Raw genomic sequence first — 17,098 nt, 5'->3', positions numbered from 1 at the left:
TTATTCCACTGCACGCACGCGCTAGGGAACGGTGATTTTCCGGGTTGGAGACCAGATGAAATCACTGGGAGAGCTGGTACAGGTAGAGAGTGGGTGGGGCCCACGGCCTTGAGCCCTGGAGTGCTCCCGTGTTGAGACTTGGAGACGAAGAGACTAGAAAGTAGTGGCCAGTGGGGGTGCAGCCAGGGGTCCTGCTGTCCCAGCAGCCACGAGAAGCCAGCATTTCATGAAGACATCCACCGTGCCACGTGTGCTGAGGGCTTTTATGCCGTGAGCCGTAGAGAGGCCTGTAATTTCAGGCCCTGGTTGCCAGCGTTACTGTCGACGCCACGGAAGTTCACCTTGACTTCCTGGAAAGTGTCCTTGGGAGTGGGGTGGGACTCTGGCCGTTAATGTCTTCTGAATTATGGCTGTGCCAGTCTTTTATCTTTTCAAATCTATTTTCCTATAGATAACCCTTCAACTATGGATGCCAAGAGCAAAAGCTAGGTCCAGTTATTTTATGGGTATTCCCTGGTTTGTACCTGGGGTTTCATATGCCGTGAGAGCGATGTGTATTTGGATAACTTGTGTGGTGGAGACTTTGCAGAGGCAGACAAGGGGGTGACTGGCTCACCAGGCATGTGGACACGGTGAGTGCGCAGAGGCACTGATGGAACCAGCCTGCCCACCGAAGCTGGTCTGCCTCCAGGATTCCCGTTCCCGGTGGTTGGCATCAACGTCCATTCGTTCGATTTTGCCAGCCCCAAATCTGTGGCCTCGCGTTGCATCTTGTCTCTCATCCACCGTCGTCATTCCACCGAGACGTCCTTCCTCTCTCGCGTTCTGTGTCTTCTAACACCTGTTCGTGTCCCTGGCTGCTACCAGCCTTCCGTAGGCTGTCTCTCACTAGATTACTGTATTGGCCTTGGCGAATTGCCTTCCCGAATCCTCTCCTGCCCTTCTACCTGTTGTTCACTCTGAAGACTAGGTTGTATATATATATATTTTTTTTTTTTTCAACGTTTTTTATTTATATTTGGGACAGAGAGAGACAGAGCATGAACGGGGGAGGGGCAGAGAGAGAGGGAGACACAGAATCGGAAACAGGCTCCAGGCTCCGAGCCATCAGCCCAGAGCCTGACGCGGGGCTCGAACTCACAGACCGCGAGATCGTGACCTGGCTGAAGTCGGACGCTTAACCGACTGCGCCACCCAGGCGCCCCATATATTTTTTAAACGTTTATTTATTTTTGAGACAGAGAGAGACAGAGCATGAACAGGGGAGAGGCAGAGAGAGAGGGAGACACAGAATTGGAAGCAGGCTCTAGGCTCTGAGCCATCGGCCCAGAGCCCGACACGGGGCTCGAACTCACGGACCGTGAGATCGTGACCTGAGCTGAAGTCGGACGCTTAACCGACTGAGCCACCCAGGCGCCCCTAGGTTATATTTTTAAAACTATGGTTATATTTAAAAAAAAAAATTCTGCTTTTGTCACCTTCCCTTCTTAGATCTTCTCAATGGCTTCTCATCACTTGCAGGAGAAAGATCTAGAGCCCTGTGTGGCCTGCCCTCCCCGGAGCCAGCCTCTCCCTGCCGCAGAGCTCACTGTGTTCCCTCCCCCATGGGACACTTCACCCCTCTGTCTCTGCCCCTCCTCGACCCTGACTCCTGCTCTGTATCTTAGCTCAGCGGAGCCACTCCTGAGTCCATGCTGTATTCTTCATGGCGGTGTGCTCTTTTGTTTCAGAACATTGATTTTTACCTGCAGTGGTACAGTTGCAGATTATTCCTGTGAGGTCCCTATTAGTTTATAAATTCCCCAGGCAGGAGCTGGGACCTTCTCTGCTCCCCATGTCTGGTGTCTGTCGCATAGAGACATTTGTTGTGTGTTTGTTGAGTGAATTGACTTTGGCACGTAATATTGCCAGTGGAAAAAGAAATCTTCGTCTGGAAAAATGGGAGACTTTATGTCAGAAGGACCCAGCTCCGGTGGAAATGGCTGGCTTTTCCATAGCTGCACCCAGTTCTGTCCTTCCTGTGTCCTCCTTACTGTCACCCCTGGTGTTCCCTCCCATCGCTCTCTCTTTGGGCTGCTGACTGCCACCACATGGTGGGATGGGTGGGAGCCCCAGTGAGTGCTGCTTTCTGAGGACAGACTTTTGTTACAGAATTCACCAGTGCTTGGCTTAGTCTTCAGGAGAGCCTCACGTCTTTTGTTCCCTCTAATCTTGCCTGTGTGTGTGACTAGGTACTTCGGTCTTTTTCGTAAATCTTTCAGAAAATCTTCAGATAATTTTCATCACCTGTTAATTCTACTGTTTACCTCTTTTGAAGCCTTGCCTTTTCTTTGAGTCACTCTCCAGTTCTAGAAGCTGCCTAACAGATAGCAGTAAGTTTTCTCAGGGTTTCTGGGCAGAAACTATAGCTGTACACCATCCCTGGGAGAAACCAAGATGGCACCAATGCCAGTGTCCCCAGGTCTGTCTCTTAAGAATGCTGACAGTCTTAAAATGAGATGTGTGCAGTGAGATGTGTGTGTATTAAGACTGCAGCGTGGGGGCACCTGGGTGGCTCAGTCGGTTGAGCGTCCGACTTCGGCTCAGGTCATGATCTCACGGTCTGTGAGTTCGAGCCCCGCGTCGGGCTCTGTGCTGATGGCTCAGAGCCTGGAGCCTGCTTCCGATTCTGTGTCTCCCTCTCTGCCCCTCCCCCACTCATGTTCCGTTTCTCTCTGTCTCAGAAATAAACATTAAAAAAAAATTAAAAAAAAAAAAGACTGCAGCGTGAATCTGCTCACAGGAGTGAAGAGAGTGACACGGTGAATCACCAAGTTTCAAACCGTCGTGATTAGACTTGATTTACTTTACAAAGTGTGTGTCTCTGTGTCTCTTCCCCACATCATAAATATGTTTCAAGGAAAATATTTGATATTATAATGAGCCAGTCCTGTATCTTTTGCTGTCTTATCAAGACTTATTTTGTTTAAAAAAAAAATCAACTTTTGGGGCATCTGGGTGGCTCAGTCGGTTAAGCCTCTGACTTCGGCTCAGGTCATGATCCCATGGGTTCATGGGTTTGAGCCCAGGGTCGGGCTCTGTGCTGATAGCTGGGAGTCTGGAGCCTGTTTCAGATTGTTTGTCTCCCTCTTCTCTCTCTCTCCCTCCCCTGCTTGTGCTCTGTTTCTCTCTCAAAAATAAACATTAAAAAAAATCAACTTTTGAACTTGTTTTAAAGTTTATTTATTTTGAGAGAGAGAGAGAGCAAGTAGGGGAGGGACAGAGAGAGGGAGACAGAATCCCAAGCAGACTTCATGCTTTCAGTGCAGAGCCTGATGTGGGGCTCGAACTCATGAACCCTGAGCTTACGACCTGAGCTGAAACCAAGAGGTGGATGCTTAACTGACTGAGTCACCCAGTTTGTTTTTTGTATTTGTTTACTGTTTAAAAAATCCTTAAGAGTAAGGCCAAAGATATTTTAGTGTCCGTTTGTTGATGCTATAATTTTTCTTAAATAGTGGTCAGTGGAACCAGTGGAACGCAAGATGTTTTACTTTTTTTTTTTCCCCTGAAAAAACTACCTCACAGAGATGGTTTAGGCAGAGCTTACTTAAATCATAGCTAGATGCACACTTATGTACATGGAGAGACATACTCTCCTGTTTCCTTGCTTGGTCAGAAATTAAGTTGAGAACTTGCCCTTTTTTTTGGGTGAGGACTGTTGTGTTGCTCTAAGAGTTTGTGTGAGTGAGCCGGGGAGGGGTGAGGGTGCGAAGAGAGAGTGAGAGACAGAGAGACAGAGAGACAGAGACAGACAGAGAGAGAGAGAGAGAGAGAATCTTAAGCAGGCTCCAATGCTCAGTGTGGAATCTGACGTGGAGCTCGATCCCACGACCTCGGGATCGTGACCTGAGCTGAAATCAAGAGTCAGATGCTCAACCAGCTGAGCCACCCAGGTGCCCCAGAATTCTCTATTTTAAAAACTTGTTTAGTTTTATCATGCTTTGTTAAAGGCCAGTCTGTGTTTTTAATCTCATGTGCAAATTTCCTTTGAAGATTATGGGTTATAACTGGAAAGTAGTGGTTCGCTCTGGGAGATTTGTCTATATTCACATATCCTTAACAGGAACCAAAAGTTAAGGAACTCATGAGTTCAGCCATCCACATGGAAAGAATATTATGTGAACTTACATAATTTGTGGGTGCTGAGTTAGTCATTTTATATCTCTTGTGTTTTGCTTCTGTACTCCTCAGTCCATGTCCAGTATTAAACAGACTGTTACAGAATCAACAGACCATGGTTTCCATTGCTACAGCCTTGGAGGTACATCGGGAAACTTCGGATTGGCTCTCAGAGTGAGCCAGTCAGCTGCCTGTACCCCTGGTGTGGCTTCTCATGTTTGTTTATTTTTATTATTATTATTATTATCTTAACATTTATTTATTTTTGAGACAGAGACAGAGCATGAACGGGGGAGGGTCAGAGAGAGAGGGAGACACAGAATCCGAAGCAGGCTCCAGGCTCTGAGCGGTCAGCACAGAGCCCGACGCGGGGCTCGAACTCACAGACCGCGAGATCATGACCTGAGCCGAAGTCGGCAGCTTAACCGACTGAGCCACCCAGGCGCCCCTCATGTTTGTTTAAAGTGGACTTCTGATCTGTGCCCCCAGTAGAAGACATTTAAATAAGTTTGGGAATTCCTGCGGTATGTAGTATTATGTAGCTGTTGGAAAAGTCATGTTGAGGAAAGATGCTTGATGACATTGGGAAAATATTTCATAAAAATGCTGGGTCATGCTCACTGGTTGTATGTTATGTGCTAGGCACATATATCAACATGTTTAATCTTCAAAAACTATGAGATCAATACCATTATTTTCCTAAGTGTACATAGTAGTAGTAAGTAACCACTAGGCAATGCTCTCAGTACCATGTATTGTAATCTGCTTTTTACCTAACAAAACAGTATGCATAAGGTAATGATCACAGTTTTCTTGTAAAAATTATTCACACATATACCTATATGTATATCCAGCCCTATTGAGATGGCAAGACCATACATGATTGGGTGATTTTTATTTATTTCTTTGTGCTTTCAGTTTTTCTATAATGTAGATGGATAACTTTTACAATAGTAGAGGAAAAGAAAACTGGTAGATTTCTATAGCAGTAGATATATTTAAACAAAGTAGGAGGAGAAATGGATTTCAAAAGAGAGTAATCATCTACCCTTCTTTGTCATGTACCTCTATGTTTTCCATCACTTGGGAGAAATTAAGAACAGAGTGCAGTCTGTTATGCAAAGGAGAGTTGTTTAGTTATTGGACACGTACTTATAGATGATTTGCTTAAGGGTGGGGTAAATTTGAACTAAGGTAATACTGAGGCTCAATTTAAGAAGACTTTTTTCCCGATGAAAGTATTTAGGATGCTAATAACCAAGCTCTTTCTTTTGACTTGAATGAGAACTCCTTTCCTTGCCTGAAGATCTCTGGACTTCATCTGTGTTTGTGCCTTGGCCGCTCTTGTCAGTCCCCTTGCTGCTTTGTGACCATCCTTTGTTTTACCATTTGAAGCACCTAACTAAGAGCACTGAAATGCTTCCGTTCCACAGAGGTCTTCTTCCTGACCCCCACGTAGAGTGCTCCTCTTTCTTCCTTGTCTCCGCAGTCCCCATCAGTAATCTGTCCCTCTGGCAGCAGCTTGAGCAAGTCACTGGTGCACCTGCTTGCTTTCCTTTAACTTTCTCCTAGAAAGTTCTGCGAGAGGCAGGGGATGTGCTTGCCTGTCCAACAGGCTATCCTCTGCCTGTGCTTGGTGGGCAGACGGGGTGCTTTTTGAAGATGAATTATCACACAGTTAATCATCTAAGGAGTAGTAGCATAAGTCTACACTTGGACCGAAGAAATCAAAGGTCAGGATATAGGACTGAATTAAAATTAGGTTGGGTAAAGATTAAGAAGAACAATTTTGAGAGCTTTCTGGAAAAGCAAAGAAGACATTCCCACAGGATTAAAAATATGTGTCTAATGTGTGTATTGCCATATGAATACCTGGGGAAATGGACATCTTTACTATTGGAGAAAGGTTTTTCTGTATTTCCAAGAAGGAAATTGAATACAAAAGAGTATACTGTTCTCACCCACATTATGGATGAGTTGTACTCACACATTGTCATCTATGACTTCTAAAGTAGCCTATTTGGTTAAATAAACTGACCACTTCCTTTTAACTCATTTGCTTGGAAAAAACGTTTTTGTTTTTTTTTTTGTATCTCCTTCAAACAGCATCCTGGTGGAGAAGAAGTGCTAAGGGAAAAAGCTGGAGGGGATGCTACTGAAAACTTTGAGGATGTCGGGCACTCTACAGATGCTAGAGAATTGTCCAAAACGTACATCATTGGAGAGCTTCATCCGGTAAGTACCTTCTTGGGGGGCCTTTCCTTTTCTTTAAGGTTGTGAGTTGACCTTGCTCAAAACGGTAGACTTGTGTACTACGAAATCGAAGGAGTAAAGCAAAAACAGTTCCTCCTGATTTTAGAACACCATTCTTGTCGTAAATCAGCTGGAAATTTCTTTGTATTTCCCTGGCTTAGTTCTCACTGGCACTTGGGGTCAGGACTCTCTACCCCAAGGCCATGGCGTCTCTCAGACTATGAAGTGTCTCTCAGAGCAGCAGATTGATTGATTGATTGATTTACCTACCTACCTACCTACCTACCTACCCACCCACCTACCTATCTACTATCTATCTATTTATTTATTTAACGTCTATTCGTTTTTGAGAGACAGAGACAGAGCGTTAGTAGGGCAGGGGCAGAGAGTAAGGGAGACACAGAATCTGAAGCAGGCTCCAGCCTCCGAGCTGTCAGCACAGAGCCTGACACGGGGCTCGAACTCACGAACTGTGAGATCATGACCTGAGCCGTAGTCGGATGCCCAACCGACTGAGCCACCCAGGTGCCCCTTGGAGCAGCAGATTTTAGAAAGTGGGGGGTCATTGATCCACCATGGGTTTTTTTGTTTTAGTTTTTGTTTTTTTTGAGTAAAATATTTTACTTAACAAACTCCCTTCTGCTTTCATTAGTCTGAGGATATTTTAATTCTAAAAAAATTAAAAAAAAAAATTTTAACCCACCTCTGTTAAATGAGTGCACTCTACCTTGTATAAAACCAACACGTTCTCCTCTTTTTTTCTCACTTCACCCCAGAACTTTGAGAATGTTACCTTTGGTGTCAGTCCATGGACTGACTTTGGCAAAATGTTGGCCTACTTCAGCTTTTATATAAACCTAGAGGAGTAATATGAGTTTAGGCCCTTCTGTGGCAGTTTCAAATGAGCATGTGAAACTCGGCTAATCTGAATGCGGCTGAACACTTGGGAAAAAGCAGTGTCGTTCTCCAAGCAGGCAGTGGATCCTACAGTCTGCATTCAGCTGTTCTCACCTCTGGAGAGCACTGGGGTCTCTCAGCACGGTCCCCAGTCTGCTTCTCAGCTCATGCTGCCTCACCAGGAGCCATCCAGAGGGGGCTGAGGTGCTGTTAGAAGCAGGCTAACAAGAAGCAGCATAGGCGTGTGGCCCTAGCCCAAGCAGGCACTCTGAGAGACCCCTGACAGATGAAAACCCATATGAAAAGTTTTGTTGATTGACGTTTCTTACGACGATCAGGGATGAAGGATAAAGTAGGCTTTTTATGGAAAGCCTGAAGATCAGAAATGTGCTGTAGAGCAATTTCAGTTGAAGGGAGAGGTGGGGTTTTTTGTTTGCTGTTTGGTGGCAGGAGGTGGTGCTCTGAAAGTGTCCCTCACTTATTCGGGGAGTTTATTCATCCACCTGTTTTTATCATCTTCATCTTCACACTTCATCAAAGTGCGGTACGTTCCTGGTAACTGGAGAGACTTCCCTTAAAATGTTTGATTCTTTCCTTTCCAAAACTTGTGGGTTTAGAGCAGGTGGGTTTTCAGGCTGTGACTACAGCATTTCTGCCTCACCTGCCTACTGGGCTCCTCTGTGGTCACCTTTAGATGCCCCTTAATTTGGACTCCCTCAACCAGAGGTTTAAGAAAATTACGGCCCTGCAACTGGGAGATTGCAGGAATTCACTAAGGATATCACACAGAATTACACACACACACACACACACACACACACACACACACACACACAGACTCATTTCAGAGGATAGAAGAGAAGAATCTGATTAGATCCCAGCTGCTCTCTGAATTGAAGATCAAAATCCAAGTCTAATATATATGCACATCAACATAGAAATAGAATTATCATGGATGATGTTCTAAACCTTGGAACTCTAGATTGAAAACTAATCACTTAATCAGTTGTTAATTTTAGCAGTCAACTCAGATGGATCAAACTATGTGAATAACAACCTAGGTAGATGAACGTAAATTGCTAATAATTACCGAAGAGTAAGGTTTTTTAAAACATCCCAGTAAAACCGAGTGCTTTGGACATGGTGCTTTCGTAAACTTTCTTTCATTCCATGATGTGCTTTTTTTTCCTTTGCAGGATGACAGATCAAAGATAATCAAACCTTCGGTAAGTGCATCCTCTCAGCGTCTCAGGACCGTATGTGTCTCCACTGTATTTAATGTCTGTCAAACTGGAGGACAGAGGTCTTTTACATATTGGAGGCCAGCATAGGTCTCTCTAGGTTAGATGAATATGTAACCTGTTGGCTCAGGAAAATACTTCATGTGTGGATCAGCCATTGTGTTTCATTAGAACAGCTTGTGTGTTCTCTTCGTAAGACCCTCAACATGTAATTTTTTCCTCGTGAATGTCAGTAGCTACCTCTTCAAGAGCTTCTTTTTATAAGCAGCACTGTGCTTCTAATCTGAAAGATTTGACACAAACCTGATTTTCAGAGAGCGTAAAGTCTGATTGAGGACAGATCTTAGTACTTGAACCTTGCAGAACACTACCCGTGTCGTCGTCATCTCTGTGTCCCCGGGGCACATAGTAGGTGTAAAATAAACATTGGTTGCATGGATTTAATGTTAGTCAAATTAAATAATAACTTTTGGGGGCATTTTTCCTTAGGAAAGGAAAACAGTTCTAGGGACACTAGTTTTACGTCCTGGTTCACTAGCCCTTCTCTGTGAGCTGATGATCTCACACCTCTGAAGGTAAACCCATAGTGAGAACTGATGCCAACAACCAGAATCCCTGACAAGTACGAGCAGACAGGATGGTTGCTGGCCTGTAATTAAAGGATCTGGAGGAAAGTTTTGCTTAAGCCACAGAAACAAAGGATAGTTTTTCCATTTTGGTTTCTGCTCTTGCTTTTATTAGAGGACAACAGTGGGACTCCATGGGGCTTGTATGAAGAACCAGCTGCTGTTGACGAGACGTTGTCTTTAATCTATAGCAAAATCCAAGCAGTGAATCCAATAGAGCATGAAGGCCATGCTTACCTTTATACCCCAGGTAGTACAATAAAAGTCTTGCATCGTGCTGTTTCCTACACAGCACCTTCATTTATATTCTCTTCTTTCCCTATTCCAAAAGGCTTAAGTTCAGTGTTGGTGATCCGAATACCTTGGGAAGATAAGAAATGGACTTCAGAATTTGAATTGCCTCTGTAACAGTTGCTGCCTCTGTAACAGTCCCTGCTGTTCATTCATACGACATTAACAGCTTTTGAGGGGCTACTTTTGTTTGGGGCAGGTGAAATCCTGTGATGCATGTGGTTTTTGCTTTTTCTCCACAGTCTCTCAGGGAACAAATACATTTTTTTTTTCCTGTTAGGTGTTCAGTATGTTAGTAATCTCGGGGCAAATCATTCAGCTGTAATAAAACAAAGGTTTGATGAGGCTCATTATATCAAGTTAGATTTAATGTAGATCCAGCCGTATCCCAAACCACGATGCCCAGAGACAGAAATTAGGGCTGAGGTGGTCAGCGGGTCCCCTACCGCGCTGCCGCATTTCTGGAAGACAGACTCTTTCCTCTCTGAGAACACACATGACATTGCTTCTATCAGCAGAAGTGGAGGAAGCGGCCGAGAACTTGCCATCTTCCTTAGAGGCCGCAGGCAGATGCAGTGAAGGAAAATTTGTGACCACATTTCTGGATTTTTCTTTCTGGGGCTTCTAGTTTGCCAGGCGAGAGTCCTCAGATATTTCTGTTGTTGTGTCTCTGTGTAACCATCTGTCTGTCTCTGCAGGCTGATCAATGTAAGCTGTGCTCTGAATTTTTTCAGCATTGCCTGTTTAAAATATCTAGTTGAATTGTAAAATAAGATGCAACAAAGATGACTAGTTTGAACCTGCCCAAAGGAAAACGTGGTGTTTAGTTGCCAAAGTAAGATATTTGTAGACAGAAATGACATGTTCCTAAACAAATTTGTACCTATCACATTTGCTTACACGGAGGATGTCAGGAGTGTCAATACCTTTTCTTGGTTGTGGTTTTCAAATCATTGCTGTTTAAATGACCTTATTTGGTTCTTGTGATGTCCCTGTGGGATCCAGAGACCTTCCAGGGAGGGTGAGAACAGTGAAGCTCAGACCTTGTTCTGAGTGTTGGCCTTGTCAAAGGTCACACGCTGCAGAACCATGGCTAGCACCCATCTCCAGCTTGGCAGGTGCGGTTTCTTGAAGCTTCTTGTGTGGGCTCTGCACGGGAAAGGCATGGGTTAGGAAAGCCTTCCACTTAGGGACTAGGCTAAGGAAGATGAATGTATAAATGAGAGGACTTTGATTCGCAAAGACCCGAGGCGCTTTGCATTATTTTATATAGAGCTTCTCTTGCACTGGTTGAATTATTGACCTTTCTATGTGAAGTTGAACTCCTCAAGGTCATGGAGTGAGCAGGTGGCAGAGCCTATAATAAAAGCCATAGTCTTTTCTGCCTGTTGGTCTTGATGTATTTGTTAGTTACACATAGAAACCCAGCTTAGGCCCCTCAGACCACTGGATCGACAAGACTGTTTCAGTTTCCTTTTTCAGCACTGTGGTAAGTGATAATTCAGACTTTTGCTGTAACTCCCAGGCACCTCTGGGTTAAGAGCCTAACAGAAAATAAACACTTGGAAATATATATAATCTCTTAAAGTACAGCTCTTTTTTTTTTTTTAATTTTTTTTTTTTTAACATTTATTTTTGAGACAGAGAGAGAGAGAGAGCATGAACAGGGGAGGGTCAGAGAAAGAGGGAGACACAGAATCTGAAACAGGGCCCAGGCTCTGAGATGTCAGCACAGAGCCCGACACGGGGCTCGAACCCACAGACCATGAGATCATGACCTGAGCCGAAGTTGGACGCTCAACCGACTGAGCCACCTAGTCGCCCCAAAGTACAGCTCTTTAGAGGATCAAACACCCTAAGAGTTTTTGTTTTAGCATGAGCACTCAGGGTAGTGTTTGGAGAGTGAGGACAGGCCAGCCTAGTTTCCATAGAGTTGTCAGCATGTTTGGTAAAATGCATGTACTTGGTATAAGCAAATAACAGATCTGTGTTCGCGTTCTGTTTTACTCTTCCGGGCTTAACTTTCTATTGTGACGATAATATTTTACCTTTAATGAACTGTTGCACTCTGGTTTTCACAACTCATTGTGTCTTCTAATCGCTGAATAATAATTTTGCATAGTCCACTGACTTCTGGTGATCCTTGTTAATTTTATTCATATATACAAAATTTGAAAAGCCTTGCTGTTGTTATGAATACTTTGTGTAGTCGCTAAGATTTAACATTGCTTAAAGAGATAATAGATGTGTGAAGTTTCCTTTTTAAATGACTTATTTTTTTCCTTCCTATTGTGTCAGGAATCTTAAAGGCCATGTTTCCAGGTTTGTGGGTCTCCTAACTGTTTTGCTTGCCCTTCCCTAAAAGTTTTCTGCCTTTTCATGGGGTTTCTCTAATGCGCCCTGCTGTGTGTCGCTTTGCCTCACTGCAGACTGCTGATTGTTTTGCTACTGGCTTGTCTTGTGCTTTGGGAAACTGCGGAGATGAACTCTCTGAGGAAGCTGCCTTACTTACCTTCCTTTGAGGCACTAATACTTCTGCTGGTGTGAAATTTCAAAAGAATGCTTCTTAAGTTTTCAAGCCCAGAACAGTTTATTTTTTCTTAGGCCTTAGTTATTCAGCTGTTTGGGGAAGTATGTATTGTTCCAGAGCCAAAATTAGTTCACTTTCATGGTACCGACAAGAAGAACTTCTCTCAGAAAGTTCTGGAAGGTAAATTAGGCTGCAACTGTGAAAGACCCCAGCACACGCACAGGGCGTCCTTATTTTCAGAGGGCTCTTGGCCAGTGACGGTGTGAGAGACCAGTCCCTAAGGCCTCCCGTATCTTTTTAGAGCCGTCTTGTCAGAGTTGGAGTCCAGGAAAGGTGGTGGTCCACAGTGTTACAATTAATTAATTTAATTATTTTCTTAAGTTTACTTATTTATTTTGAGAGAGAGTGTGCACACACAAGTTGGGGAGGGGCAGAGAGAGAGGGAGAGACAGAAAATCCCAAGCAGGCTCTGTACTGTCAGTGCAGAGCCTGACTGGGGGCTTGATCTCATGACCCTGAGATCTTGACTTGAGCTGAAATCAAGTCAGACACTTAACTGCGCCAACCAGGTGCCCCCAGAGTGTTATAATTTAAATGACTGTTTTTACTTCTCTCTTTTTGCTTGACATGTCTTTTAATACAATTTGGGTAACTTTACTTCACATAAAATTTGAATGAAATAACTAATGTTTTTTATTGAATGTTTCATCAGTGCTTTTAAAAAATTAAACTGCTCTTCCTGAAGGTAGTGGTGGGGTTATGTGTATGTGTACATGATAATCTGTTTTCAGTTTCTCCATTAAAGTATTCAGATGTGTACTGTGTACAGGATATTTTATATATAGGCTGTTTTTAACATTTTCTTTCAAATTATCTAGGTTATAAGTAATTTACATACAGATGATTCTTAAAATTTTTTTCCTTCTGAAAAAATGGTGAAATTGGGCATTTTAGTGAGAAGTTTATGATGTTAATTTTCCCTTTCAATGTGTTTGGAAGAATGTACTGAGTAAAATACTGTGACCTACTTATACAAGAAGTCCTTAGTCAATTGAATAAATGTTTAGATGTTCCCTTTACGTTTACTTTTTCTCTCGTGTTTCAGGAGACTCTCATTACTACTGTTGATTCTAATTCCAGGTACGTGATATGTGGTAGTTTTCTTTTAAAGTAATTGTGATCAGAAGGCTCACAGAGTCAGAGTGGGATTATGGGACCCTCCCCCATTTGAGGTGCAGGCGTCCACCGTGCCCCCTCCCCCCCCATCAGTGGACATCCCAGGATTGTCCCCACTTGGTACCCACATGACTCAGGACACTCTCTCTTCGGCTGTCAGCTCAGACTCGGGACCCTCTTCAGAACGACCCCGAATCTCACCCTCTGGCCATATCTACCCTATAGGACCGACTGAACAAATGGGTCTCCTTTTCTCCACGGTAGTCCTGTGGCCGGCACAGTCTTTTACTCTCCAGGCAAACATCTCTTTCCTTTCTCATTCAGTATATGATCCGGTTTTAACATTGTAGTGATCAGGTCCCTCTGGGCATGGTTCAGTGTTCTTCCAGGTGTAACATGAGTCCCTTGTTCTAGGGACTGGATTTCTGTGGTATAGTCCAACGTTGTATTGACATTTTTGGCAGTTCTAGCATATTGACTTGTGTAATTGGGACTATATGTATCTGTGTATCTGGTAGCTAGAGATATTTGGCCCCAAGCTCAAAGCCACACATTTATGCTTATTTATTCTTTCACCCTGTCAAATGTAACCGCCCCAGTCTCTGTCGGTGTTCTAGTACATTACCTGCCTTCAGGCAGTGGTTAGTACTCACTTCATCCTATGTTTCATGGGCAGGTCAGTTTCCTTCTAAATGAAAACTGAAAAGCCCACCAAGATGAAAATTGCATTTGTAACCCTTGTGCAGGTTAAATCTTGTTAATGAACTCCATCTTCGTATGGGTTGATGTGTGAAGTTTTACAGGGTAGAAACTTTATGCCAGAAAATGTATGTCTTCATAGGTGATTGTCTGGCTTAATTCACATTCCACAAGCTGTATATTTTATTTTCTAAGTAATTAAAGGTTCATATCTAAATTGAAGATCATCCTAGCTTTGTCCCTGATTTGATCTGTCATCTGCCATTTATAGTAGATCAGAAGTTCTTTGCACCAGGACTGAAACAGTGTGTAAGTTAGGGAGTTTTCTGGGTTTATACCTGTGGACCACAGATGAAGTCGTTTGGGCATGCTGTTTCTTCCTGCGTTAAGTCTATTGTGCATTTGTACAGATTAGATTTTCAGAACAGAGTCGGAGAATGTAAAGTTGTGGTGGACAGAGCAACCTTAATCATCCTGTGGTTCAAAGTCCTTAACTTCACAGTCGAGGAGATGTGCTGTTCTCCCAGTTATAGACCTGTTGATGCCTCTGCCAAAATGAGAAACTTGATTTTCTGGTTCTCGGTTTAGTACTATTTTAAATTCTTAGTGTATGTGAGTAGAATAAAACCTGTAAGGAATATTTGCTTTTATGAACTTGCGATCTGTAACTCAGAGTTCGTGTCCTTAGATAAGTCACTAGTTATCGGTAGCATCTATTGGGGGAGTGAGTGGTTCATAGCTCTTTGCATAAGTTTATAGAAATAGATTTAAGTGGAACAGGGGTGGGGCCGTTCATTTTCTTATAAAGCTGAGCAGGTGCTGGTATATTAGGGCATGTGATGTGCTCATGTCTCTTTTAACGAGTTAGTTGGTTTTTCATCCAGGTACGTTAGAGAGGTAATAAAAACATGCCACAGTGGCTTTCATGGTAATCAGAAGAGCAGAGGTTTTGAGTCCTGTGTATCGAGCACTGTACAAGCATCATTACCCTTTCTTTCCAGCTGGTGGACCAACTGGGTGATCCCCGCCATCTCAGCGCTGGTGGTAGCCCTGATGTACCATCTGTACACAAAGGAAGATTAAACACACTCTCAGAAGTCAATGAAAGAAAAGACTGCTTCGGACCAGGGAGAAAGACGCCAATGTTAACTGCTTCAGCTGACAGAAACCTTCACCCGAGATATCATTTTAGTACACCTGTTTCTCTTTTCTCTTACCTTAGAACCAAACCAAAAGGAACTCTTCTGTTCTTTCTACTCTTGAACTCTTAGAATGTGCCTTTTTGTTCATCAACTTTTTTTTGATGTTCCATCACTACATAATTTACTTATTGTAGGCATGATCGTTTAAAAATATATCTGGCTTTTAAAATATACCACCACGTTTGTCTGTCTATTTGGTACATAATTGTCTTTAACGTTTAGAATCTGATTATTCAGCAGAGTCATTTAATGCACTAGTCATTCAGACCCAAGTTGTCCCTATGGTGTGAGGAAGGGAATGTCCTTGGATCTCTCCTTGTGCTCCTCCTTATCTCACTGAACAACCAGTTCTGCCTCTTCCAGCAGAGTTTCCCTTTCGAGGGAATTAGGAAGGTCTAAAAAATGAAAGATTTCTTTTTTCTTTTCATTTTTTTAATGTTTGTTTTTGAGAGAGAGAGAGAGGAGAGAGTGCAAGCGGGGGAGGGGCAGACAGAGGGAGACATAGAATTCAAAGCAGGCTCTAGCCTCTGAGCTGTCAGCACAGAGCCCTATGCGGGGCTTGAACTCAGGGACTGTGAGATCGTGACCTGAGCTGAAGCCAGATGCCTAACTGAGCGACTGAACCACCCAGGCACTCCCAAAATGTAAGATTTCTAATGATTCTACTTGAAACAGATGATAAGGAGAAGGTAGCCTATAGGACCTATAAAAAAGAGACCATCTCGTCTTTGATTAAAAGAAAGAAACCTGTGAACTATAAACAATAAAACCTGTGAACCATGAGAGGACATTTTAGCCCTCCCTTCTCACAGACTGAAAATATTCCGAAGAGGTTCACAGTCGTATAGGTTCTAAAGTTTAAAAAAACTACTCTTTCAGAGGCCAAAAATGTTAATGTGCTCACGTAAGAAAATGTTCATTCCCTCCTTTGCAAAAACAAAATTTGAAAGAGATATGGGACATTTGGAACCTGAGTTTTGAAGAAAGTTAGCTGGTGCTGATGAGCCATGAGGAATTCTGGTATGGCTGTGTTCATTTTCTCATTCGAGTTCCAGGAGACTAATTCTGTCATCTTTGTTTATTATCCTCGGCCTCATGCTATTTTTCTTCCGAATGTGGAAACTGGAAGGACGAATTAGATTCTAAGTGCTTTGTAGTTACGTGTGACTGCAAGTTTCCATTGGCATGCTGGCCAACTGAAAAGCAATGGAGTTCTTCAGAAATAACTAAAACACATTGGAAAGGACTTTGTAAATTACAGAGTATGATTTAAAAAGAGGCAACAGGCCCCAAATGGTGCTAAGCCCACATCACCAAACAAAGGCTTAATACCTAAATGGATTGCAGTTTCAGCCTCTCCCAGGAGTAGAATCTTAAGCCGGGCAGTCTGGAATTACCTGGCCAGCACTAATGAGATAATCCGAGATGGATCCCTCTTCCCCGCTGCGGTCCCCTCAAAGGAAGATGGCTCTGCTGAAATAACTTCCCTGTCCCACCTCTTTCTGCCCGTAACTCTAACGTTTTCTGCAGCTCCTGGGCCCTTCTTTCTATGTGCCAGGTGGGGTACCACCCCAGTCGTGAATTGTTGAATAAAACTAATAAGATCTTTAAATTTTATTCAGGTGAATTTTGGCTTTGAACAGATTTGGTGGCAGGGATGGGATCTGAAGGAAGCCTCTCACGGCTTTGGGGGCGAGAAACACAGGCTGCGTACCCACAAACCCTCTGTCTTTCTAGCCCTTTCGGAGGGCCGTGGGTAAGTTCTTCTTGGTTCTGAGCTCTGCTCTCTCTGTGTCAAGCTCCTGACCTTGTTGGCTCTCTGAGCTGTCGTTTGCTTCCGGTCCCTGATTCCATGTTGAGAAGTGCTGGCAGTCGGGACTGCAGTTCCCTGTCTGGTCAGAATCCTTACCCTTGCTTGAATCTCAGATTCCATGTTGGTGGTGGTTCATTCCAGAGTTCTCCATTTGTTTGGGGTCTGCTGGCTTAGTCCTGTCCCCAGTCCCATTGCTGGCAGTTGCCAAC

The 17,098-nt window shown here is 43.5% G+C and overlaps 1 protein-coding gene across 1 annotated transcript in view; it reads left to right on the top strand.

Annotated features, from left to right (window-relative positions):
* Positions 1-15,249, top strand: part of LOC122203736 (cytochrome b5) — a 44,640-nt gene extending 29,391 nt beyond the window's left edge. Inside the window, exons 2-5 of the mRNA XM_042910796.1 lie at positions 6,268-6,396; positions 8,508-8,537; positions 13,105-13,139; positions 14,876-15,249. Coding sequence (XP_042766730.1) covers positions 6,268-6,396; positions 8,508-8,537; positions 13,105-13,139; positions 14,876-14,957 — 276 coding nt within the window. The 3' untranslated portion in view covers positions 14,958-15,249. The remainder of the gene's footprint in view (positions 1-6,267; positions 6,397-8,507; positions 8,538-13,104; positions 13,140-14,875) is intronic.
* The last annotated feature ends 1,849 nt before the right edge of the window (positions 15,250-17,098 follow it).

Source organism: Panthera leo, chromosome D3 (assembly GCF_018350215.1).
Source record: "Panthera leo isolate Ple1 chromosome D3, P.leo_Ple1_pat1.1, whole genome shotgun sequence".
Taxonomy (NCBI): Eukaryota; Metazoa; Chordata; class Mammalia; order Carnivora; family Felidae; genus Panthera; species Panthera leo.
This window is presented reverse-complemented; position numbering and strand designations above follow the sequence as displayed.